Here is a 27,228-nt window from a genome sequence, read left to right as displayed (position 1 = left end):
TCCTAGGAAATATGTTATTAAACTTAAAAATATTTTAGATTTTGCAGGTTAATAATTTTAAATTTAATTTTGTTTTAGTTAAAGAACATATTTTGTATGATTTAAATATCTTTAAGCTCATTATTGAGAGCCTCAGATATGCAGATGACACCACCCTTATGGCAGAAAGTGAAGAGGAACTAAAAAACCTCTTGATGAAAGTGAAAGTGGAGAGTGAAAAAGTTGGCTTAAAACTCAACATTCAGAAAACGAAGATCATGGCATCCAGTCCCATCACTTCATGGGAAATAGATGGGGAGACAGTGGAAACAGTGTCAGACTTTATTTTTTGGGGCTCCAAAATCACTGCAGATGGTGACTGCAGCCATGAAATTAAAAGACACTTACTCCTTGGAAGGAAAGTTATGACCAACCTAGATAGCACATTGAAAAGCAGAGACATTACTTTGCCAACAAAGGTCAGTCTAGTCAAGGCTATGGTTTTTCCTGTGGTCATGTATGGATGTGAGAGTTGGGCTGTGAAGAAGGCTGAGGGCCAAAGAATTGATGCTTTTGAACTGTGGTGTTGGAGAAGACTCTTGAGAGTCCCTTGGACTGCAAGGAGATCCAACCAGTCCATTCTGAAGGAGATCAGCCCTGGGATTTGGAAGGAATGATGCTAAAGCTGAAACTCCAGTACTTTGGCCACCTCATGCGAAGAATTGACTCATTGGAAAAGACTCTGATGCTGGGAGGGATTGGGGGCAGGAGGAGAAGGGGACGACAGAGGATGAGATGGCTGGATGGCATCACTGATTCGATGGATGTGAGTATGGGTGAACTCCGGGAGTTGGTGATGGACAGGGAGGCCTGGTGTGCTGCGATTCATGGGATCGCAAAGAGTCAGACACGACTGAGCGACTGAACTGAAGTGAAGCTTATTGAGACTTTTTATATGGCCCAGAATAAGGTCTATGTAGTATGTGTTCCGTGCATACGTGTAACCAATGTATATTTTGCTATTATGAGGTGGAATATTAGTTTTAATTAAGTGTGGGATATTTTGGATGTCATTTCTTAAAGTGCTCGCTCAGTCTTTTTTGGGTATGCAAATAACATGTACTAGATGGATTAAGCCTGTCCCATGGCTCAGTGTGCTCTGTTCTCTGTGTGTCTGTGTATACATGTCTGATCCTCTTTTTTTTTCCTTCTCCACTTCATTTTGGATAATTTCCATCATCATATCTTCTAAGTGACTAATCATTGTGTCTGTAGTGTCTACCGTGTAGGTTGTGTATTTTTCATGTCAGATACTTTAGTTCTCATCTCTAGAAATTTGATTTGCTTTATTTATATTTTCCATGTTCCTACTTACAAATGTTCTCTTTCTACTAGTTTATGGGATGCATATGTAACAAAGGTTCCCTGACCCTTTCTTTTCTCTTCCGGGATTCATATAATGCGTATGCTGTACTATGTGATGATGTCCCGCAATCCGCTACGTTCTCTTCACTTTTCTTACTCTTGTTTTTTTTTTTTTTTTTTATCCTTTTTCTTCTCCTTAATTTCTTGCTCTTAAGCCTCAATAATTTTCAAAGTCCTGTCTTCAAGTGTGCCGATTCTTTCTTATGGCTAGTCAAAAGCTAAGTCCCTACAGTGAATTTTTCAATTCAGTTATTTTAATTCTTCAGTTCTAGAATTTTTATTCAGTTCCTCTACAGAATTTTTTTGATGTCAATTATTTACATGTCTGTTCTCTCTTTTAATTTACTGAACCTATTTATGATGGCTATTTTAAATTCTCTGTTAATTCATATTTCTTCATTTCTTTAGGATCATTTTCTTGTGATTTAATTTGTTTCTTTGAATGTCCCATATTTCCCTACTTTTTGTATGTCTAGATATCTTCTGTCAGAACTTTGGAGTGTGAAAAACCATTCTTCTCCCAGTCTTTGTGACATAGTTCTGCACAGGGAGGAACTTCTTCAGTCAGCCTAGCTAGATATACTAGCGATCTCTGAAGCCTTTTCCGGGAATGCATTTTCTCTGGTCTTGTGTGTTTAATCTCCTTGTTGAAGAGGTTTGCCAAGTCCGAGTCAGGACTGCTGCATACTGTCTGTATGTCGTACTGCAGACTCTGGTACACGCAGGGAAGTGTTTGTTCTCAGTGGATCTCAACCTGGCACCCTGTTCCCGTCAGTGCTCAGTTTCAGACAAGATGCAAATCAGGCAGCACACGGAAAAGCCGGAGCGGTGATGCCTGCCTCAGTCTTCTCTCTCCCCTGAGGGAGAGGCCACAAGCTGTTTTGGACTTTGCTGCACCACGCGTGTTCTGGGGAACATGCTACTCAGCTCTTATTTGTTCTCAGAGGTCCCCAGGCATCTAGATAAAGCTCTATCTGTGCTCTCAGAGAAGCAAGGCGGAATCCAATGGCTCAGGAAGTTCCCCTGAAAGTTCAAAGCTTTGGACATACAGTCCAGCCTTCTCTCTCCCTCCCTGGACAGAAATCAGAAGCAGTAATTTTCTCCTGATCCTGTGGAGTTGTGCTGGGGGAGGGAGTGATGGGGAGACGATGACAAGTGTGTTCCATGGGTGTTTTTTTAACCAGCTTTGATATGGCTGGTTTTGTGCTTACCTGGCTGACAAGAGACTCTTATTTAGTTTCTGGACTTCTGACAAATAGACTTGGTCTATGGATTGGTGTGGAATCAGTGTCTCTGCGAGAGGAAGGAAGGTCTTGGGTTTGTTATTATACCATGTTGCTGAAAACCAACTTATTTTTATTCTGTAATTATGGTATACCTCTACCAGAGACCACATTATAAATCAGTTGCTAAAAACATTTATTTTTAAAAATGTTTTATCTAATGTAATAATGAAATAATATATAAGCAATGTCTACATTTATTATATACTTGTATACTGAATATTACAAAGCATAATTTATACTTACAAACATTGACTGTTACAGTCATCAAGCTTTTCCTATATTTTGCCAGATTTTTAACTCAGAAGCAAACAGTTTTTGCATATTTTCAACCAAAGTTAAATATTATAGAGTTAATGAACTCATTTCCACTGGCTTTTATAAAATTAGCATATTCCACATCAGGAACAGTTTCTAAAGTTATGAATTTTAGTGAAGAAGTGAAATGACGTGAAAGTTGCTCAGTTGTGTCCAACTCTTTGCGACTATATAGTCCATGGAATTCTCCAGGCCAGAACATTCCTGTCTCCAGGGGATGTTCCCTTCTCCAGGGGATCTTCGCAGCACAGGGACTGAACCCAGGTCTCTGGCATTGCAGGCAAATTCTTTACCATCTGAGCCACTCTGGGAAGCCTGAGAATACTGGCGTGGGTAGCCTATCCCTTCTCCAGCAGATTTTCTCAACCTAGGAATCAAACTGGGGTCTCCTGCAATTCGGATAGCAGGCAGATTCTTTACCAGCTGAGCAATCAGGGAAGCCCCTTGAATTTTAATGGAAGCATGATATAATATATTCAATGGATTATCATGTTTTATTTAAGCATTTCCCTATTGATTTTCAAGTTGCATAAAATATATTTTATGTATACATATAATACGTACAGTTTTGTCTACTTATATATTTAAATACCTGATTATTTCCTTAAGAAAAATTCTTACAATTAGATCCATTTCATCAATGTGTCTAAAATGTTAAAGAATTTTGACACATGCTGTAAATTTATTTCTTATAAAACCTCAAACAACTTTTTCATTTCATTTAGACCATTAGTGTATAAAAAAAACCCAGTGTGCAGGAGAATAATATATAGTATATAATGGAGGATGTATCATGTATCAGAGGGGAAAGGCAAGTCATTTTTAAAATAAAAATGTTCTTAGAAAAACAAATTTGTTAACTTATCATGTTAGAATGTATTAATCAGCCTCTACCAGTTCTAAAATTCAAACATGGCATAGGGTAAGAATTAGGTTTTGGGTATATTGAATATATTTGATAAAATAAAAAAGGAAACTTTGACAAAAGTGTTAGAAAATAATCTGCACACATGGGAGGAAGTTCAATAAGCTATTTAACCTGAAAGTATGCTACAGAAGTTACTTAAGATGGAAATGAACTATAGCCTGCCACCTCCTCTGTCCATGGACTTCCCCAGGTAAGAATACTGGCGTAGGTAGCCATTCCCTCTTCAGGGATCTTCCCAGCTCAGAGATGGAACCCGGGTCTCCTGCATTGCAGGTGGATTCTTAACCCTTTGAGACACCAGGGAAACCCAGTTATTAACTTGAAACTAGAAATAGCAATAATGGGTACGGGTATGCAATTTATATTGAGTTGTTTAACATGTGAAAATAATGTGATTAAGAGGAAAAAATAGTTTCAGAGGAATAAACAAAGATATTGTAAAAGAAGATTAATTAAAAAGTTTATAAAATCTAATTTAAACAATAATATTCCATTAAAAAATGAAAATAGGATTTATCACATTTTTTAAAGTTGTTTGAAAAATGTTAAAAATAACAAATTCACACTTTTTTTCTCATCATAATAATGTATACAAAAATGAAGCTGGATTATCAGTAACACTAGTCTAGACTACATTAAGATATACAAAGTGGAATATATCTTGAAATAAATTATTGTGAAGTTAATGAAGTAAATCATTATTTCAAGCAATGAACAAATTTAATTATCATCTAGGTATAAATGGTGCCTAGGTATAAATTATAAATGCATCATACTATTCATGTTCTTTCTTGACCAGTCCATTTAGTACATGATTATTCATCTCTAATACAATATTGCTTAAGTAATTTAACTGAAATCAATGTAGATGATTATGTAGTGTCAGAATGAAGTTGCTAATCAGTGCATCCTTGTGAAATGGACAATTACAATGATTATAATTTATGGTTGAAATATTTTAATATGATTGTCAGGTGAAAATGAAGAAACTGTTTAATATGAAAATAATTTTCTTCTATTAAAAGTGATATTTATAAAGTACTCTTTCTTGCAGATTAATTTAGATTAACTCTTCAGTCCTCTAAAAAACTCTATGAAATAAGTTCATTTTGCCATTTCAATTGAAAATAGAATTTGATTCCAAATGTCAGGCTAAACACAGACATGTATGCATGTGCACACACATACACACACACACAGATATGCAACAAGATTCATCACAGTGCTAAGCAAAAGAAAGAATAATGATATCCATGAATCGGAAATATTTTTGGAAGATGACAAATTACATTTTTTATGTTATTTGAAATGTTTTTTTTTTTTTTAATATTTGTTTGCTTAGCATGTAGTCAATCATTGGTAATGTCACCTAAATTCTTTGATGATCGACCCCTGCTGCATAGAAAGAAATATTCTGGTACTTGACCCATATTTGCTTACTTACGACTACTTTTGTGGAATAAAAATTCTAAGTATGGTAATTATGAAGCTTGATTTATTCTGACTGTGGAACCGTAAATGTAACTGACCTTCCTTTAAATGTTAGTTCTTTCTACAAAACTTTCTCTTTTGTTACATTAATAGCAATGCTTCCATTTCTTAAGCCAACAATTCATAGTTCATGTAAGAAACAATAACTGTGTAAGCTAATGGGAAGCATGACTTAAATATACGTATAGTTATGTTTATAACATATGTATATATAAATATAGTTTAATACTATGGTGGCTATAATTAATGAAGCTCGTCGGCTAATGTATCTAGTAATACATATTTTATTAAGGGCTCAGTTTCCCTAAAATAGTATTTTCATATCTGTGGGACTCTTTTGAAACCTGGATATGCATGAATTTATTCAGAAAGAATTTTTTCCTGGGGATTTAGAGTTGCAAAACAACTTTATAATTTAAAAATCAATGTTTGGTACCTTATAGATGGTGTAGACATTACTCCCAATACCATGAGCTATGGTTAAGAATTTTCAGACAGATTTTCTCTTTTCTTTTTCCAGTCATATAGTACCACAACTAGAAGAGGAAAATATCTTCAGGAACTCTCTCTGTAAGGTGGGATTTTTCCAGTTCACCCCACAAGAATATTGCTCTTGGGGGTTTTATGAAGGAGGATGTGCATGTCTAATCTCTCAGACAGACTTTGCCACTGGCTCTAGGGCTTTCTTTATCCTGTGACTGCACTCTCTTTTTATTTCTAGCTTTTGAGGTTGGTGTTTTTGTCTGTTTGTTTTTGCCTAGTACCACCTCATATACTTAAAAACATTTCATCCAAAATTTTTAGTCATGATGCTTGGTTTCATAAAAACTTAAGGCACCATGCTATGAGCTTCCTCTTGTGCTCAGTTGACTTTTTGAGAAAATTGCAATTCAATATTGAGATGTTGCATTTGTCCATAAAATATTTATTGAATGGCCACTTTGCAAGTAGGTGCATGAATGAAAGGTAAAGATAAAGATCCTTGTCTTGATGGAGCTTGCATCCTAGTGGTTAAAGGACATAACACACAATAAGCACAAGAAATAAATGAGTGAATTAGCATGTTAGATAATAACAAAACCATGAGGAAAAAGAGAATAGGGTAAGAGAGCTGGCAAAGAGAGGGCTAAACTGTAGGATGATCTATCACAGTAGACTTCATTGAGAGGGGGAGATCCGAAGAAAGACGTGGTAAGTGTAGGTGAGTGTGTCTTGGCTATCTGGCTGGGCATCAGATCCCCATAATCTCTTCTGCCCTGACTTTTAAAAGGCTCTCAGTTCAGTTGAGTTGCTCAGTCGTGTCCAACTCTTTGTGACCCCATGGACTGCAGCACACCAGGCCTCCCTGTCCATCACCGGCTCCCAGAGTTTGCTCAAACTCATGTTCATCGAGTCAGTGATGCTATCCAATCATCTCATCCTCTGTCATCCCCTTTTCCTCCTGCCTTCAATCTTTCCCAGCATCAGGGTCTTTTCAAATGGGTCAGTTCTTCGCATCAGGTGGCCAAAGTATCAGAGTTTCAGCTTCAGCATCAGTAAAAAGCTCTAAGCAACAATATTTGTCCTACCTTGGAGCATGGAATGGGAGGAAAAGGGAAAAAGGAGCAAGAATGTGGAGGAGAGAGGAGGGTTCAGGGAATCTAACATCAAGTCTGGACCTTCTTCATTTATCTTAATTTTTAATGAGCAACCAATCATATTCTGTTACTTTCTGTGAAATGATTCTATAAATGTATTGTATTAGTAAATTCTTTTCTTGGAGAGGCTTCCCTAGTAGCTCAGACGGTAAAGAATCTGCCTGCAATGCAGGAGACCTGGGTTTGATCCCTGGGTTGGGGAAGATCCCCTGGAGGAGGTCATGGCAACCCACTCCAGTTTTCTTGCCTGGAGAATCCCCATGGACAGAGGAGCCTGGCAGGCCACAGTCCATGGGGTCAACAAAAAGTCGGGTACAACTAAGCAACTAAGCACACAAATTCTTTTCCTGGAATAGTTTCTGAGGCATGTTCAAAATTTAAAATTTCTTCCACCCATATTTCTCTGAATTTTCTCTATCAATAATTAATATAACCTTTTTTCGCCCAAATCTCATACTTGTGAGATTAGAGAAATGCTCACTTATTTTTATTTCTATGTAATGTGACAAGTATTTAACTTGCATGAGAGAATTTTACATATAGTGCTCATACTTTAGAATAATGACCTATTTTAACCTGGCATAAATTCAGAAGGTGTAGTATATTAGGAAATTAGTCAGTGATCAATTTTTCTGACACATATTTCTATTCAATATTTGCTTCCACTTAGCCATAAGTATTCTTAAATGAGTATAAATATAGATTTTCAAATAATAAAGAGGTAGTGTTTAATATTGGTTAAAGTTTCATTAGTATGGACCCTTACAGAAATACTCAGCATTTGTAAATACAAAGTCGTTTCTAACCAAGATTTTTGTTAGCAACATTGCAACAGCAAAAAAGTATATTCATAAGGAAAACATGTTCAAAAATATTTCCCCAAATTTAAAGTAAAGTTTAAAAGTAGCACTTGCTAGCATTTGTTTCTTTAATATTGTTGTTTTCCTAGTAATCAAGTTTTACAAGAACTGGTATCCATTCAGCTAATGTGTGTTCTGCTAGAGGTGCATCAGTCTTACTGATCCTCTGATACAAAACTGTGTTTTGGTCTGTTAGGCTAATGGACTTGAGCTTATCTTAATTAAGAAGGTGTCCTTTAACAATCTTTCTAATCACTAGTTCCCATCTAAACTGAGACCTTAACTGTTCCAGTGCTGATTCTAATAGCCAGCTGGGAATTATCTTTCTTATGATGACTTCTTCTAACTGACCTGAAAATTGGAATAAAATTATTTTATTAGATTTTTTTTTTTTTACTATTCTCTGGTATATAATAAACAACAAGAAGGAAAAGAACAATACCTGATGCTCCCTTTCTATGAACCCTTCTGATTTTCTTCCCTTTCTTATTTACCTTTAAGATAAAATCAGGTTTCCTCTTTTCACAATGATCTAATAATTTCAGGTTTTAGAATATGAGTGTGAGTTTTGATGAGGCTCTTTAAAAGCCTAAGTTTGAAATACAAATAAACTTTATTTCCTGAATATTACCTTCAAATAATAACGAATAAAATTCCTCCTATGTAGTCCATGACTAAATCTTTCCACTTAAAACTGTATTATAATCCTTTGGATATTTCTATGTTGTTCATCACTTTCTGTGTAACCCAAGAGGAAAAGGTATGGAGATGGCAACATTTATCTTGACATCAATGGCGTAAGTTCTTTGCAATGTGAAGCAGGATCAAAGGCTGAACGATTAAAATTAAGAAACACAAGAGAGAGGTGTTGAATCTTTACAGGCAGTAGGTGCAATTCTGTTCCTAGTCAAATAGTATCTAAAATGTCTTAAGTGTAATGAGACATATTTTTGTAATGTCATTAAATTCAGCCTGCTTACATAGATGAAAAGGGTTTTGCTGTGTTGTCTTCATTAAGATAAACATTTTCTCTGATTAGTATAGAGACTATAGACAATTACTCAGGCGGCAACTGTCCCCTCTAAGGAGGGAGGTTGCCTCATAGGTTTTACTGCAGTGGTTCAGCTTTTCCGTTGTTGCCTTGCCTTTAATACAAAGACAAGCTGATCTCCATTCTCTTTGATATTATACACGCTTCTCTATATTCTATATAAGGCTTGACTTTCAAGAAAAGATTTATGATAGTGCTGCTCGAAAAGTTAAGAATGTGGGCTTCTTTAGTATCGGCTTAAGTGTATCCTTCTCTTAACTATAACATTGCCAGAAGACTCTATGCTTTTCTTTATGTATATTGATTGATTAAAAGAAGTAAAACAATGTCTGCTATCATATCACATTTTGGCAAACGGCTACTCTTTACTCTTTTTAATTGTTGTGTCTATGAAAAAATTCCCATGTCTATACAATTTACACATAAGTCCATAGCTGTATTATGCTCTGATGTTTGAAGATAACTTTATACTGTTATTATTTAATAAACAATGTATAAAACAGTAGAAGAGTTACATAAATTTTTATTCAAGCAAAATAAATGACTTGTGACAAATAACCTTTTACTTCCTTTTTTTATTATACACTTTGAGCTCTGAAGCTCTAAATGTTAAATATTCACAGATTTTTCTCCGTTTTTTCTTTTTTGAGACAGTTGTTAAATCACTGGCAGTTTGAAACAAGTCATGGCATGAATATCTGCACCATGGAAATCATCAAATGCTACAACTGGGGCTTGCCCCAAACTCCTCTTCCTCTCCTCCACCACACAGTTTACTAGCAAACCGTACCAAATTCTTGTCAATGTTTATTTCTATTTTAGGTGCTGGTATAAATATCTGACATAAATTTTTCATATAATAAGCATTGCCTGTATACTGTCATTCATTAAGAAGTTTACTATTAATAGTTGTTGAATTAAACATACCAACTTTTATTGTCCTAGTAACTAAAATAATATCTTCTAGAAACTTATGTGAAACAGTGAATTATCTCTTTTGTTTACAGTGATCGTGGAAAGTGGAAATATAATCTCTTTTGTGGCTTATATTAATTCTGGATATTGTAAGATTTATAGAAATATCATAGGATTTTCAAAACCACAATCAAGAAAAGTGGTAAGTTTTAAATGTATGTATTCTTTTTAACTGATTAATCTACTTTAAAAAATAGGAGATATTAAACATGTTTTTCTTGTGTTTCTTGGTCATTTATTATTGTCTTGTGAAACAGCTGTTCAATTTTTTTAACTAATTTTCATTGCATTTATTTTCTTCTTGTTACTGAGCTATAATATGTAAAATAAATTGTAAGTTATGTTGAGTTGTAAGACTTAGAAATGACCTAGAAGCACATTAAAAGATTCTTGACATTATTTATCAAAGAAATGCAGATTAAAACCACAAAAAAATACTTTGATAAGCATATCAGATTGGTTAAACTATACTTAACATATGACCCAGTAATCCCACTCTAAATATTTACTCAAGAGAAATAAAATCTACATTTACCAAAAGTCTTGCGTGAAGCTTCACATGTCAAAAAGTAAGTAACAATTTAAATGCCCATTGCCAGTGAAATGAAGAGAAACACTGTGGTGTTCTCCTTCACTGGAATGTCATGCCTCAGCCAAAAGAACCTCTGATGCACACAAGAATATGGATGGATCTGGAAGCATTAGATTGGGCAAAAAAGTGAAACTCAGAAGAATACATTCTGTATGATGTCAATTTTATGAAGTTCTAGAATAGGCAAGTTCTAGTTCAAACTGGATTTAGAAAAGGCAGAGGAATCAGAGATCAAATTGCCAACATCCATTGGGTCATAGAAAAAACAAGGGGATTCCAGAAAAGTCATCTACTTCTGCTTCACTGACTACGCTAAAGCTTTTGACTGTGTCGATCACAACAAACTGTGCAAAATTCTTAAATAGATGGGAATATCAGACCACCTTACTGGCCTCCTGAGAAACCTGTTTGTAGATCAAGAAGCAACAGTTAGAACTGGCCATGGAACAATGGACTGGTTCAAAATTGGGAAAGGAGTACATCAAGTACATCAAGGTGTATATTGTCACCCAGCTTATTTAACTTATATGCAGAGTACATCATGTGAAATGCTGAGATGAAGCAAAGATGGAATCAAGATTTCCAGGAGAAATATCAATAACTTCAGCTATGCAGATGACACCACCCTTATGGCAGAAAGCAAAAAAGGAATTAAAGAATCTCTTGATGAAGGTGAAAGAGGAGAGTGAAAAACCTGGCTTAAAACTGAACATTCAAAAAAGAAGATCATGGCATCCAGTCCCATCACTTCATGGCAAATAGATGGGCAAACAATAGAAACAATGATGGACTTTATTGTCTTGGGCTCCATAATTACTGCAGACAGTGACTGCAGCCATGAAATTTAAAAAAATACTTGCTCCTTGAAAGAAAAGCTATGACCAAAGTAGACAACATATTAAAAAGCAGAGACATTACTTTGCCGACAAAAGTCCGTCTAGTCAAGGCTATGGTTTTTCCAGTAGATGTATGGATGTGAGAGTTGGACTATAAAGAAAGCTGAGTGCTGAAGAATTCATGCTTTTGAACTGTGGTGTTGGAGAAGACTCTTGAGAGTTCCTTGGACAGCAAGGAGATCCAACCAGTCAATCCTAAAGGAAATCCGTCCTGAATTCATTGAAATGATGGATGCTGAAGCTGAAGCTCCAATACTTTGGCCACCTGATTTGAAGAATTGACAGATTGGAAAAGACCCTGATTCTGGGAAAAATTGAAGGTGGGAGGAAAAGGGGGTGAGAGAGGATGAGATGGTTGCATCACCGACTCAATGGACATGAGTTTGAGCAAACTCCGGGAGTTGGTGATGGACAGGGAAGCCTGGCATGCTGCAGTTCACAGGGTTGCAAAGAGTTGGACATGACTGAGTGATTGAACTGAGCTGAACTGATAATCAGCAGATAGGATGAATTGTAATAATCTTTTTTTTTTATATTTTATTTTTTAATTAGAGGGTAATTACAATATTGTGATGGTTTTTGACATACATTAAGCCTGGCATACTGCAGTCCACGGGGTCTCAAAGAGTTACCTCATACAAACAACGTATACTAAGTTATGGTTGCTAAATGGTATCCTAGGATGTTGAAAAATGGAATTAGTTCAAGGTTTCATAAACATCTTGGTGGATTAAAACATTTAATTTGTAGATCACTAAACTATGATGCTTTCAATTATTTTATATATGCTGAAATTCTCTTATCAATCTACTATTTTTCTAATAAAATTTAAGTATATGTATAAATAAGTGTCCTCTTGATTTGCATGAAAATGCTAATTTATTTTAAATACCATATACCCAAAATATTTATGAACAGTATGTTTCTGGTGGTAATAATATTTATCCATTACGTGAAAGTGATTTCATTAAACATTATCTGTGTCTATTACAGAAAAAAATTCAGAAACTTGTTTATATGGGTAGACTTAACGAGAAGGAGTCTTTTGGTGAGATAAGTGTTCTTCTTCAAGTTCCTTTCACCTGCACAATAGTTACTGGAAAAGACGTTGAGATGGCAATTATTGAAGATAAGGACCTACATGGTAAATACATAAATGCCTTTTATTTCAACTATTCTGCCATTGTATTTGATAAGTTTTTTATAAGAGTAGTTGTATTTCATAGACAAATTCATATACTCAGGTAAGTATGGGTGTATGTGTGTTATTTACAGAGAAAACATATATAATCCCATTTATAACTTCATAGTTTATCTACATTAATTGTGCTACTTTTAGAATATATTAGCAATATTTTATGGAAAAGGAAATGGCAACCCACTCCAGTCTTCTTGCCTGGAGAACCCCAGGGACGGGGGAGCCTGGTGGGCTGCCATCTATGGGGTCACACAGAGTTGGACACGACTGAAGCGACTTAGCAGCAGCAGCAATATTTTAAAAGACTTGAATCATAAATTACTAAAATCTCTTTGTTAATTCCCTCTATCATTAATGGAAACATTTCCTTCCTTTCTAGATTTTTTAAAACCACTGCTTCTTTGTTTCTTGTTCATGTCAATTTTGTACTATCATCCAATATATAATCCAGATCAAGTGTACATAAAAATCCGTGGCTTGCAGTATTTAAACTTTTATCCTAAATAAATTTTTTTATTGGAATATAGCTGATTCACAATGTAGTGCTAGTTTGAGGTGTACAACACAGCAAAGTGAGTCAGTTATACATGTACACACACCCACTCTTTTCTTTTCCTTTTTAGATTCTTTTCCCATATAGGCCATTACAGAGTATTGCATAGAGCTCCTTGTGCTATACAACAGTTTCTTATTATTTGTCTATTTTATTACTATATACCAAAGTGTGTATGTCAGTTCTAATCTCCCAGTTTTCCTTCTTTATTCCTTAAATAAGTTATAAAGAAGTTATCCTTCTTTATTCCCTGGCAACCAAAAGTTTTTACATTTGTGGCCATACTTCTGTTTTGTAAATAAGTTTATTTATATCACTTTAAGGACTTCCCTGGTGGCTCAGAGGTTAAAGCGGCTGCCTGCAACGCGGGAGACCTGGGTTCAATCCCTGGGTTGGGAAGATCCCCTGGAGAAGGCAATGGCAACCCACTCCAGTATTCTTGCCTGGAGAATCCCATAGACGGAGGAGCCTGATGGTCTACAGTCCACGGGGTCACAAAGAGTCGGACACGACTGAGCGACTTCATTCTCACTCTCACTCTCATATCACTTTTACTTAGATTCCACATTTAAGTAATATCATGTGATATTTATCTTTCTTTGTCTGATTTACTTCAATCAGTATGACAATATCTCAAGTCAGTCCATGTTGCTGTAAATGGCAGAATTTTGTTCTTTTTTATGACTAATATTCCATTGTATATATGTACCACAACTTCTTTTTCCATTCCTCTTTCTTGGACATTTAGGTTGATTCCATGATCTGGTTCTTGTAAATGGTGCTGCAGTGAACATTGCGGTGTATATATCCTTCTGAATTATGGTTTTCTTTGGCTATAGCCTTAGGAGTGAGATTGCTGGGTCATATAGTTATTTTAGTTTCAGTATTTTAGAAGACACACTATATTGTTCTCCTTAATGGCTGTACATTCCCACCAACAGTGTGGGAAGTTTCCCTTTTCTCTACACACTCTCCAGATTTTATTATTTATACACTTTATTTGATGATGGCCAGTCTGACCATGTGAGGTGATATGTTACTATAGTTTATATTTCTCTAATAATTAGTGATGCTAAAATTTTAGAATAATCACCCAGTCATGTGTGATTGACCCTCTAAATACTATAAATATTCAAATAGGATATGCACTTGAATTTGAAATATAAATGATAACATTGATTAAAAGATCTAGAAACATAGAAATTAACATAGGTGAGAAATTTACTTTCAGTTCAGTTCAGTTCAGTTCAGTCGCTCAGTCGTGTCCGACTCTTTGCAACCCCATGAATCGCAGCACGCCAGGCCTCCCTGTCCATCACCAACTCTTGGAGTTCACTCAAACTCATGTCCATCAAGTCAGTGATGCCATCCAGCCATCTCATCCTCTGTCGTCCCCTTCTCCTCCTGCCCCCAATCCCTCCCAGCATCAGGGTCTTTTCCAATGAGTCAACTCTTTTCATGAGAGATTTACTTTAAATAAGCTCAATTAGAAATTTTTCATATTATTTATATATGATTTGGCTGAATTCTCTTTTCTGAATTTCAAGGTTTTTTTTTAAATGTTTCTTAGAGAATATGTATCCTCTACCTTTATAACTCTGGTTTTGTTTAGCTTCAAATTCATGTGTCAACTTTTAGTAGGTATCCGTTTGAAATTGCATTGACTACTTCTTTCCTTCTATGACATTCACTACCAAACCTCTCAAGGTACATGTCACTTAAGAATATGTACTAACTTCTAATTATATTTACAATAGTCTCACTTGACATAGGCTAGATTTTTCTTTTCATGTACCAATGACATTAACTGATGCAAGTTAAATACACTTTGGACTCTTTTGCTTAAAGTAACATATCACACATGAAAGCCCTTCTTTCAAGCATGTATCAGAATCATCTTTGTCATCTGGCAAACTAAAATTCAAATAGATGTCATAGTTTAAGTTTTATTTGTGTTTTTGTGAGTATTCATATTTTTAAATTCCATGTATTTGTTCATTTGGAACTGATGTTATAAACCTACTGACGTGTTGGGTGACTAATTAAACATTTAGTTTTCCAATAATGCATTTTACAATTCCTCTCCAAATTTACTGTTTTTAACAATCTTTAATAGATTGCAACATAATCCACATATGAGAAGAAAACGTTATCTCAGGGATATAGTTCACACTCTATTTACTCCCATATAAATTATGGTAAAGAACCAATATCACTTAAATGATCCAGTTTATTAACGATATTTAGTAAATACCTAAAGGAAGCAGTGCAGTCACTATATTTTTACTAGTAAGTAAAACAGAGGAGAAGGCAATGGCACCCCACTCCAGTACTCTTGCCTGGAAAACCCCATGGACAGAGAAGCCTGGTAGGCTGCAGTCCATGGGGTCGCTAAGAGTCGGACACGACTGAAAGACTTCACTTTCACTTTTCACTGTCATGCATTGGGGTAGGAAATGGCAACCCACTCCATTGTTTTTGCCTGGAGAATCCCAGGGACAGGGGAGCCTGGTGGGCTGCCGTCTATGGGGTCACACAGAGTCGGACACAACTGAAGTGACTTAGCAGCAGCAGCAAAACAGAATTCAAGAAACATAAAAGAGTGCATAAATGCTAAATATTATATATGGAGAATTACATAGAGGAAATGTTCAGTAATTAATTGGACATTATTTAAAAGGACTTAAAGTATTTTTTTTTTCATTTAGATTGTTAACTTTTGGAAAATAGCAAATAACTTGTTTTGTAATCTATGTACATTCTTCTCAGATGTTACCTTAAGTGTCTAAAAAAACTAAGAACAAGATTATTAAGTTTAAGCAGTATAAGTATATATTTTCTTAATATAATGACACTGGGAATTTAGCTTATCTGATTACTATTTTTATTAAGGTAAAATATATCTTTGCCCAGATGCAGAATTTATACCTCAAAGTCATTTAGATTAAAATTATAAATACTAACTACCTTAATTTTATTGATATCTGAAATTCTCATCATACCATTAAAACAAGTGTACTACTTTTGTAATGAGAAATAATTGCTTTCATGTAAAAAATGGATTGCCACTGTTATTAATTATATCTCATTAGACCATGAATAACTGAAAAACTAGGAGACAGCTATGGATTTAAATGGGCTTTTTCTAAAAGGAAAATTCCAATTTCAAGGTGTCATCAGTACACACTATCTGAACGTTTTTGTTTGTTTTTTATTAGGAAGAATATCAAAAGACTTTTATCTCTGATAGTAATTATTTTAATCAAAAACCTAGGAAACCAGGTTTTTTTATTTTACCACAGATAGGTCTTTTAGATGTTTTAGAAGCAATGAATGTATTCTTATTGAAAAGATCTCCATCCCAACACCCTCGGTATTTCTCCTCTCTGCTGAGAAACGTTATAACCGGGTGTCTCCTTGGTAACAAAGTTAACCAGAAAAGCTTAGGCTCTTGAATGATTTGCTACCGTCACTATGCTTTCCTTTCCTGTTTGTTTTTTGTTTCTGTTTGATGATAAAATTGTTGTATAAATATACATTTCCCAGTTAAAAATAAGGTATGACACAATAATTTTTGTCTTGAAATCCTTTTTACTCATTACTAATAATGTCAATAAAGAAACATAAATTAATTTGAGGTTAATTTTTATTTTATTTTGGACAAAGTTTTGTGTGAAAATAATGTATTTCATGTAACTTTCTCAGAAACTAATGTAGTACAACTTCATTCAGTTCATTAGGAATTTCATAAACATATTGAAGAAAAATATATTGTTAACGATAAAACCATTCAAATATTTTAAACATTTTGCGGACATGTAGAAGTAGTTCACAGTTGGGAAATTAAGTTTATTTTATGAAATATCACATATCTTATACATTATATATATGAATAAATGATAACATTAATCAGAAAACAAGGTTGACCTTGGAATTTTAATTATTTATATTAGCTATTGATAATTTTTGTAAAGTTTATGTTTATTTTGCATAAAGAAGTCAATGTTTTGCTTGGGTATTTTCAATAATTTGTTTCATAAACAAAATATTAAACCATTTCAGTTTATGGTTTTGGGGATGACAGAGTTGACTTAAGTCTGTTTTAAGAAAAGAAGCAGAAAGATCTATAACACTCTATTCTCAATTTTAGACTTGCTGATGCTCTACTTTATAATACACATTAAGCTACTTGTTCTACTCAATGCTGTTCTATCATAAATGTAATCCTTGATGAATTATGCAGTCAGTGATTCAAAGGGTGTGTGTTTGCATTGTTCTTCCATGTCTCTCCACAGGAAGGGATACTTGTAAGTAGGATTATTTGCTATTGGTGAAAATGATCTTACACAATTTGGGCACATTTAGTTTAAAAAATTTAACTATAACCATTTTGCATTCTCCTTGCATAAAAAATTAAAATGTTACCCTGGGTTTTTGGGTGCTTCTATTAAAATATAACCACAAACTACTGTATACACCAAAGAAATAACTGGTTTATTGAACAAGTTCAACTTTGCATTCACAAAGCAATTGTGCAATGTCTTCCACATTCTTTGGTATTTTTTCAGTGAGAGGAGTTTTCCCGCTGCCCTTTAAAAACAAGTCTAATGATTTCATGAATACTCTTAAGTCATAAAATATACTAAAATTTATTTTTGGTTTCCAAGTATTCTCAACTGAGTTATTAATGCATCTAACTTGATAAGAAGCATGTATCCAAATTCGATGCAGTGTTGATTGGCTGCTACATCCTTGTTCCGTGTTTTCTTGCTGCTTGTCAGCTGGGGAATCCTTCTCAGCCACTAGAGGCTGCCCCATTCACAAGCCCTCTCCATTTCAGCAATGAAAAACTCCCATCTGATCTCTCACACTGAGTCATTCAAATTTCTTTTCTCTACCAACTGCTTTTAAACAGCTCATGCTGTGGGTGATCTTGTTAGGTTCATCCAGATAAGCTCTCTAGAAGATCAACTTGTTAGTGTCTTACTTTTTTCTGTGAAATCTCTCTGATTTATAATATAACATAATAATGGAAGTCATACCATAATCATGAAGGGCACATTAGAATACTGCTGCCACATTGCTGGGGGCATAATTAACTATATAAAAACCACTTCATTAATTTTCTCCTTTGATGAAGACAGTATACTATGGTGAGAATATCATGAGTGTTTCAGATAAAATTTCAGTGTGCTAATTTATAGTCTGTCATCTTCTGTGGGGCTTCTCTGGTGGCTCAAATGGTAAATAATCTGCCTGCAATGAGAGAGACCTGGGTTTGACCCCTGGGTTGGGAGGATCCCCTGGAGGAGGGCATGGCAACCCAGTCCAGTATTCTTGCTGGAGAATTCCATGGATGGAGGAGCCTGGTGGGCTACAGTCCACGGAGTCCATGGGGTCATAAAGAGTTGGGCATGACTTAACAACTAAACACATTATCTTCTGTGAATTGTGGTTGTAAGAAATTACCCACCCCTAGATTCCAATGTTTTAATGGTAAAACTTGGTATAACAATAATTACTTTCTAGAAGTATCCTGACCCAGATTAAAGCACTTAGAAAAGCATCAGATACACATTCAGACTTGCATAGTCATATTTGGAAATTTTACAAAAATCTGCATATTGGGTAATCAAAATAGCTAACATTAATGATTCTTTACTGAATTAAATTGCTTTATTTGCATTATCTCATTATGACAGTCCTTTGAGTTAAGCTTATTAAACAAATTTTACAAAAGAGGAAACTAATGCTTATAAAGCAGAAGACACTTGACAAATAAACAGGAATTTGCAGTGATGGAGCCGGAATTCAGGCCCAATTCTGTACAAAGCCCATGCTCTTAACTATGCTTCTCACTTTATAGAGGGGAAATTGGAAACTTAGAAAAAGTGAAATATTTAACTGAGGACATTTGTCTAACGTGTCAGAACACATCTTGGAAACCAACTTTCAAGGCTCACAGTTATATAATACTAAGCATTGGTATGCCAAAGCCTTTGACTGTGTGGATCACAATAAACTGTGAAAAATCCTGAAAGAGATGGGAATACCAGACCACCTGACCTGCCTCTTGAGAAACCTGTATGCAGGTCAGGAAGCAACAGTTAGAACTGGACATGGAACAACAGACTGGTTCCAAATCGGGAAAGGAGTACATCAAGGCTGTATATTGTCACCCTGCTTATTTAACTTATATGCAGAATACATCATGAGAAATGCTGGGCTGGAACAAGCACAAGCTGGAATCAAGATTGCCGGGAGAAATATCAATAACCTCAGATATGCAGAAGACCCCACCCTTATGGCAGAAAGTGAAGAGGAACTAAAAAGCCTCTTGATGAAAGTGAAAGGGGAGAGTGAAACAGTTGGCTTAAAGCTCAACATTCAGAAAACTAAGATCATGGCATCTGGTCCCATCACTTCATGGGAAATAGATGGGGAAACAGTGGAAACAGTATCAGGCTTTATTTCTGGGGGCCCCAAAATCACTACAGATGGTGACTGCAGCCATGAAATTAAAAGACGCTTACTCCTTGGAAGAAAAGTTATGACCAACCAAGATAGCATATTGAAGAGCAAAGACATTACTTTGCCAACAAAGGTCCGTCTAGTCAAGGCTATGGTTTTTCCTGTGGTCATGTATGGATGTGAGAGTTGGGCTGTGAAGAAAGCTGAGCACCGAAGAATTAATGGTTTTGAACTGTGGTGTTGGAGAAGACTCTTGAGAGTCCCTTGGACTGCAAGGAGATACAACCAGTCCATTCTGAAGGAGATCAGCCCTGGGATTTCTTTGGAAGGAATGATGCTAAAGCTGAAACTCCAATACTTTGGCCACCTCATGCAAAGAGTTGACTCATTGGAAAAGACTCTGATGCTGGGAGGGATTGGGGGCAGGAGGAAAAGGGGACGACAGAGGATGAGATGGCTGGATGGCATCACTGACTCAATGGACGTGAGTCTGAGTGAACTCCAAGAGTTGGTGATGGACAGGGAGGCCTGGTGTGCTGCGATTCATGGGGTCGCAGAGTCGGACACGACTGAGTGACTGAACTGAACTGAACTGAGGCTAAAATAATGGTGAAAGTAGGCCTGTAGGCCATCTAAATGTCCCAGGAGAAAATGTTTTCTTGCCTTCTCCAGATTTTAGATATCTCTTTCAATCCTGGGTTTTTTCAATCTCTTCCTCCAAAGCCAGCAGTGGCCTACCTCTAAATCTTTCTCTGACTCTTACACTTTGCCTCATTCATCCACATATTTTTAATTATAGAATGAAATTTATATATTTATTTTTTAAAAAATATACACTGCTTAAGGATTGCAGTCTTATTTATAGCTATTACAAAATACTGGCTATATCCCCCATGTTGTACAGTGCCCCCTTGTAACCTATCTTATACCAACTCCGGGAGTTGGTGATGGACAGGGAGGCCCCGAGTGCTGCAGCCCATGGGGTCACAAACGACTGAGCTACTCAACTGAACTGAACTGTACAAAGGTGAGTTTTAATAGCATAGCCTTTCTTGATTTGGATGATGAATTATAGTAGTATCATTTATTGATACTAAGAATTTTCCAAAATAAACTTCAGGAGATGTGTATATATACATATGTGTATATATATATAACAAATTTAAGCAAATCATAAAAATCCTATGTAAATAGTTCCAGGGCTTCCCAGGTGGCACTAGTGGTAAAGAGCCCTCCTGGCAATTCAGGAGACTTAAGAGACACAGTTCCCTCCATCTCTGAGTCAGGAAGATCCTCTGGATGAGGGCATGGCAACCTACTGCGGTAATCTTGCCTGGAGAACCCCATGGATAGAGGAGCCCGGTGGGCTACAGTCCATAGAGTCACAAAGAGTCAAACACCACTGAAGTGACTTCATACACACACAAACAGTTATATGATTATATACAAAAGAATGGAGATATATCCACCAGGTTGTCAACTACTGTTGTCAGGATGTGGATTGAGTAGCATATTTGACTTTTGAAATTTAAAAAAAAAATCTATTAAGAATATTTTAAAGGCAAAAAGATAAACATTGAATAGATTATTTGATTCCCAATTTATGAATCTTCAAAAGTCTCATATTTTTCCAATTTATTTTAGTATTCAATTTTGTAAGATGTATTCATTTTTTAATGTGATTATATTATGAAGATACCAGTTACTTTAAAAATGATAATGGAATTCTCAACAGTTCATTTCAGTGGTTATCCCATCTGCCTCATATAAAGATAGCTGTTTCAGTCTACCTATTCATTAGACCCTTGACTTTATACCTAGTCTCATGCCCATTTGAGATATCTGTCAAAGGAGTTGAACCACACATTTTTAAAGTACTACCATATCCCTGGCACTTTGTTCGGTGCTCTAAAATTGTTTGCTATTTCCCTTTTAGAGAAAAAGAAGTAAGTTCCTTTATGTGTAACTTTTCATCATTATTACTATACTTATGAAAACAAAGAGTCAGCATTTAAAATAAGGTCTTCCTGACTCCCGATTCCTATACTGCTTCTCATACATTTATAATTCTGTTATTTTTCATACTATAATTTTAATGTATCCTCCTTTATGCACATTGAAACTTTTATACTGCAGGAATTCTTTGTGTTTTTTTTAAATTTTATTTTATTTTTAAACTTTACAATATTGTATTAGTTTTGCCAAATATCGAAATGAATCCGCCACAGGTATACCCGCGTTCCCCATCCTGAACCCACCTCCCTCCTCCCTCCCCTACCCTCCCTCTGGGTCATCCCAGTGCACCAGCCCCAACCATCCAGTACCGTGCATCAAACCTGGACTGGCAACTCGTTTCATACATGATATTATACATGTTTCAATGCTATTCTCCCAAATCTCCCCACCCTCTCCCTCTCCCACAGAGTCCATAAGACTGATCTATACATCGGTGTCTCTTTTGCTGTCTCGTACACAGGGTTATTGTTACCATCTTTATAAATTCCATATATATGTGTTAGTATACTGTATTGGTGTTTTTCTTTCTGGAACCTATTATACAGAGTGAAGTAAGCCAGGAATTCTTTGTTTTTGAGTGGCAGTTCACAAGTACAAAACTGACCTGCACTTAGAATTATGTCATCTTTATCAACATCACCAAATTCATACAAAAGAATAAATACTAGCAAATTATATTATCTTGGTTTTAAAGAAACACTATTCAATGTTAGAGAAGTGAGTGAAAGTGAAAGTCGCTCAGTTGTGTCCAACTCTTTGCAACCCCATGGACTATACAGTCCATGAAATTCTCCAGGCCAGAATACTGGAGGGGGTAGCCTTTCCCTTCTCCAGGGGATCTTCCCAACCCAGGGATGGAAGTCAGGTCTCCCACACTGCAGGCAGATTGTTTACCAGTGAGCCACAAGGCACGCCCAAGGTTAGAGAAGGAATGGGTAAAACAACCAGTTGAAAGCAGGGTTCTGTTAGACAATGAATCTTCCTAGTGGTACAATCCAAATCATGTGAAGTGAAAACATAGAATTGTGAAGACGTTTAATGCTCTTTGGCTTCTTAATATTCTTAGTATTCTTCTAGAATACTGTTTATGAGGTACCAACAATTCTTTGATTTTAAAACATAGTGATATAAATTTAACTGCTTGCTAAGACTGATGGTGATTATGAGACCTCAGTATTTTTGACTTGCTGAAAATTAGAGTCAAGGAAGGCTCATTCACATAGCTTTCAAATTCATTTGACATGTGTTTTAAAGTAGATGTACTGCTTGAATAATATAATAATATTAAAAGTAAGAGAGAGAAGTTTAATTATGTATTATCTGCATGTAACATTGTATAACAGAATCCTAATAGAATTGGCTATTTCATCTGTAGCCATTAAATAGTCTTAAAATATTTTGTTCATCTTTCAACAGATATTTATGAATGCCTGCTTTGTAGAAAACACCATTCTAAGCACTGGGGATAAAATAGTGAACAAAACAAAATCCTTGTTTACATGAAACTTACTTATTGGGGGAGATAAATACTAAAAAAATGTATGCATATATTACATGTCAGGCAGTAATGAGTGCTCTGAAGAAAAACAAAGGATATCAGAAGATGGAGAGATGCTATTTTAGACAAAAGGATCAAGAAGGAACCCCTAATAATATGATATTGTACCTGAGACCTGAGGAAAGTGCAGAATGTCTGGAGGAGGAAGGACAGGGTCAGAATTAATGAAGAATGTAAAGTCTGAAGTAGAGCCTGCTGAGAATGATTCATGATCAGTTCAGGGTACTTCGAATGAATGACTAAGCAGGAACATTGTAAGAGATGAAATCAGAGTAGCAGCAGGAGAAAGGTGGATATAGGGTCATTAAACTTAAGGATCTTTGATTTTACTCTGGGTGAGGCTTTGGGGATTTATAAAATGAAGAGGAATATAATCTAGATTTGTTTTTCTTTAATCACTTTAGTTCCATATGGAGAACATATTTGAAGGGCAAGGATTGAAGTGAAAAGATCAGTTGTGAGGGCATTAGAAAGTCCATGTAGAAAATGATGATGGCATACTCTAAATCAACTTACTAATTCAGCAAAATCCCTATCAAAATCCCAGCCTGCCCCTTTTTTTCCTTTTGGCAGAAAATGACAGACTGTTACTAAAATTCATATAGAAACACAAGAGATGCAGAATAGCCAAAATAATTTTGATAAGAAGAAATATGGAAGACTTCCAAACTTTAAAACTTATTGCAAAACTGTGTAGTAGTTGCATAAAGAAAGACATATATCAATGGAATACGACTGAGAGTCTAGACATAAACTTCTTATAGTTACGGTCAATTTTTGACAGATGACAAAATAATTCAAAGAGAAAGAATAGCAATTTCAAAAGTGATCCTGAGATAATTGGGTATGCTCACTCACAAAAATGAAGTTGGACTCCTACTTCACGCTACAGGCAAAAATTAAATTTAAATAGTTGCAAAGACATAGAATTGAATGTAATAACAAAACTAATAAGACTCTTAGGATAAAATTTGGGAGTAAGTCTTTATGACCTTAAGTTAGGTAAACTCTTTTTAATTATGATACCAAAGTACAAGCAAGAAAGGGAAAAGAAGTGACTTATTGAAGTTCATTAAAATTAAAAAATTTTGCATTGCAAATTATACTAACAAGAAGTTGATAAGGCAATCCACAGAATGGAAAAAAGATTAGAAATAATTTTTATAATAAGGTATTGAATATAGAAAGAGTGCTAACACCCCCATTAAAATCAGTGAATAGTCTGAACAGATATTTTTCCAAAATATAAAATAGGGTACTGTGCACATAAAAAGATGCTAAGCGTAATGATTAAGAAAGTGCAAATCAAAACTGCAATGAGATAACATTTCTTTTCCACTATTGTAGCAAAAATTTTCAAAGAAAGACAATAAATGCTTTCAAGGATGTGAAGTAATGGGAATTCTCATACACAACTGATGGAAATACAGAATGGCGCAACCACTTTGAAAAATAACTCGATAGTTCTTCATAAAAACAAACATACCTTTACAGCATAACTAAGCAATTGCACTCGTAGGTGGTTGTAACAGTATTATTCATAGTCGCCAAAACCTGGAAACAAATGTTCATCAACTGATAACATATGATATATCCATACAATGGAATACTGAGCAATAAAAAGGATTGAAGTACTGATTCAGAGTGCAGCATGGATGGGGCTTCCCTGTGGCTCAGATGGTAAAGAATCTGCCTGCAATGCAGGAGACCCAGGTTCGATCTCTGGGTTGTAAAAATCCCCTGGAGAAGGGAATGGCAACCCTTTCCAGTATTCTTGCCTGGAGAATTCCATGGATGAACCTTGGAAACATTGTGCTAAGTAATAGAAGCCAGTCACAAAAGATCGTATATTATGTAATCCTGTTTCTATGAGATATCCAGAATAAAATCTATAGAGATAGAAAGTAATTAGTGGTTGTTAGGACTGAGAGAGAAAATGGAGAGGGATGAAGAGGGACTGTTAAAAGATGTGAATTCTTTTGAATGGTGATAAATATTCTAAATTAAATTGTGGTATGTTTCAGTTCAGTTCAGTTCAGTTCAATTCATTTGCTCAGTCATGTCCTACTCTTTGCGACCCCATGAATTGCAGCACTCCAGGCCTCCCTGTCCATCACCAACTCCTGGAGTTCACTCAGACTTATGTCCATCGAGTCAGTGATGCCATCCAGCCATCTCATCCTCTGTCCTCCTGCCCCCAATCCCTCCCAGTATCAGGGTCTTTTCCAATGAGTCAACTCTTCACATGAGGTGGCCAAAGTACTGGAGTTTCAGCTTTAGCATCATTCCTTCCAAAGAAATCCCAGGGCTGATCTTCTTTAGAATGGACTGGTTGGATCTCCTTGCAGTCCAAAGGACTCTCAAGAGTCTTCTTCAACACCACAGTTCAAAAGCATCAATTCTTCAGTGCTCAGCTTTCTTCACAGTCCAACTCTCACATCCATACATGACCACTGGAAAAATCATAGCCTTGACTAGACGGACCTTTGTTGGTAAAGTAATGTCTCTGCTTCTTAATATGCTGTCTAGGTTGGTCATAACTTTCCTTCCAAGGAGTAAGTGTCTTTTAATTTCATGGCTGCAATCACCATCTGCAGTGATTTTGGAGCCCCAAAAAATAAAGTCTGACACTGTTTGCACTGTTTCCCCATCTATTTGCCATGAAGTGATGGGACCAGATGCCATGATCTACATTTTCTGAATGTTGAGTTTTTTTTTTCTCTTTTTTTTTCTTTAATAGAAAATTATTTAATTAGTATACATGTGTTCCCCATCCTGAACCCTCCTCCCTCCTCCCTCTCCACACACAAAAAGTTTTAAGCCAACTTTTTCACTCTCCCCTTTCACTTTCATCAAGAGGCTCTTTAGTTCCTCTTCACTTTCTGCCATAAGGGTGGTGTCATCTGCATATCTGAGGTTATTGATATTTCTCCCGGCAATCTTGATTCCAGCTTGTCCTTCTTCCAGTCCAGCGTTTCTCATGATGTACTCTGCATAAAGTTAAATAAGCAGAGTGAAAATATACAGCCTTGATGTACTCCTTTCCTGATTTGGAATCAGTCTGTTTTTCCATGTCCAGTTCTAACTGTTGCTTCCTGACCTGCATACAGGTTTCTCAAGAGGCAGGTCAGGTGGTCTGGTATTCTGCTCTGTAAACACAGGCTGCTTTTCTGCATGGGCTTTTCTCTAGCTGTAGTAAACAGGGGCTACTCTCTAGTTGCGGTGCATGGGTTTCTCATTGCAGTGGTTTCTCTTGTTTAGAATCATGGTTTTCGGGCACGTGGGCTCAGTATTTGCAGCTCCCAGGCTTTAGAGCACAGGCTCAACAGTTGTGGTATATGGGCTTATTTGCTCTGTGACTTCAGGGATCTTCCAGGATCAGATATTGAATTCTGCGTTGGCAGGCTGATTCTTTACCACTGAGCCATCAGGGAAGCCCTTTTTGTTGCTGATCCTGTTCATGATATCCGTTGTCTTGGTGCTCCGACTGTTCACTGATCCCAGGGTAGGTGAGACTCGAGCTAAGAGGCTGGAAGAAGATGCAAGGAGCTGTAGGAACTACAGACACGTTTTTTCTCTCCTGGCTGGGACAGCAGCCATAGCAGCAGCCATAACACAACCATAATGTAGCCAGAACATACCCTCATATAACATAACCATGATGTCGAGCCACTGTAGCCCCAGTGTAGCAGCAGCCAGGGCTTTCATGGTGAAGCTCATACAGGGGAACCTCACAAAGTAGCCCATGAGCAAGTGAGTACCCTGGGATGTGCATGCGCAGGGCTGGAAGTGATCTCAGCTGTGACATAATCATTATTTACAAAAAGTGGAGCAAGAGAGCCTGACCATTCCATCTTGGCTAATTTGCACTCCCCACACCCCTATAATCTGAGCCACCAGGGAAGCCATTATGGCTCAGCTGGTAAAGAATCTGCCTGCAATGCAGGAGACTTGGGTTTGATCCCTGGTTTTGGGAAGATTCCCTGGAGAAGGGAAA

At 36.2% G+C, this 27,228-nt stretch overlaps 1 protein-coding gene across 3 annotated transcripts in view; it reads left to right on the top strand.

Annotated features, from left to right (window-relative positions):
- CNBD1 (cyclic nucleotide binding domain containing 1) overlaps nt 1-27,228 on the top strand; it is a 506,340-nt gene that overhangs the window by 383,338 nt on the left and 95,774 nt on the right. For all 3 annotated transcript variants that reach the window (XR_009490548.1, XM_025001902.2, XM_059874508.1), the window contains 2 exons: nt 9,980-10,089; nt 12,429-12,579. Coding sequence is in view for 2 of the 3 variants with exons in the window: in XM_025001902.2 (XP_024857670.2) it covers nt 9,980-10,089; nt 12,429-12,579 (261 nt within the window). In the remaining variant the exon portion in view is untranslated. The remainder of the gene's footprint in view (nt 1-9,979; nt 10,090-12,428; nt 12,580-27,228) is intronic.

The sequence above is a fragment of the Bos taurus genome, chromosome 14 (genome assembly GCF_002263795.3).
Source record: "Bos taurus isolate L1 Dominette 01449 registration number 42190680 breed Hereford chromosome 14, ARS-UCD2.0, whole genome shotgun sequence".
Lineage (NCBI taxonomy): Eukaryota > Metazoa > Chordata > Mammalia > Artiodactyla > Bovidae > Bos > Bos taurus.
This window is presented reverse-complemented; position numbering and strand designations above follow the sequence as displayed.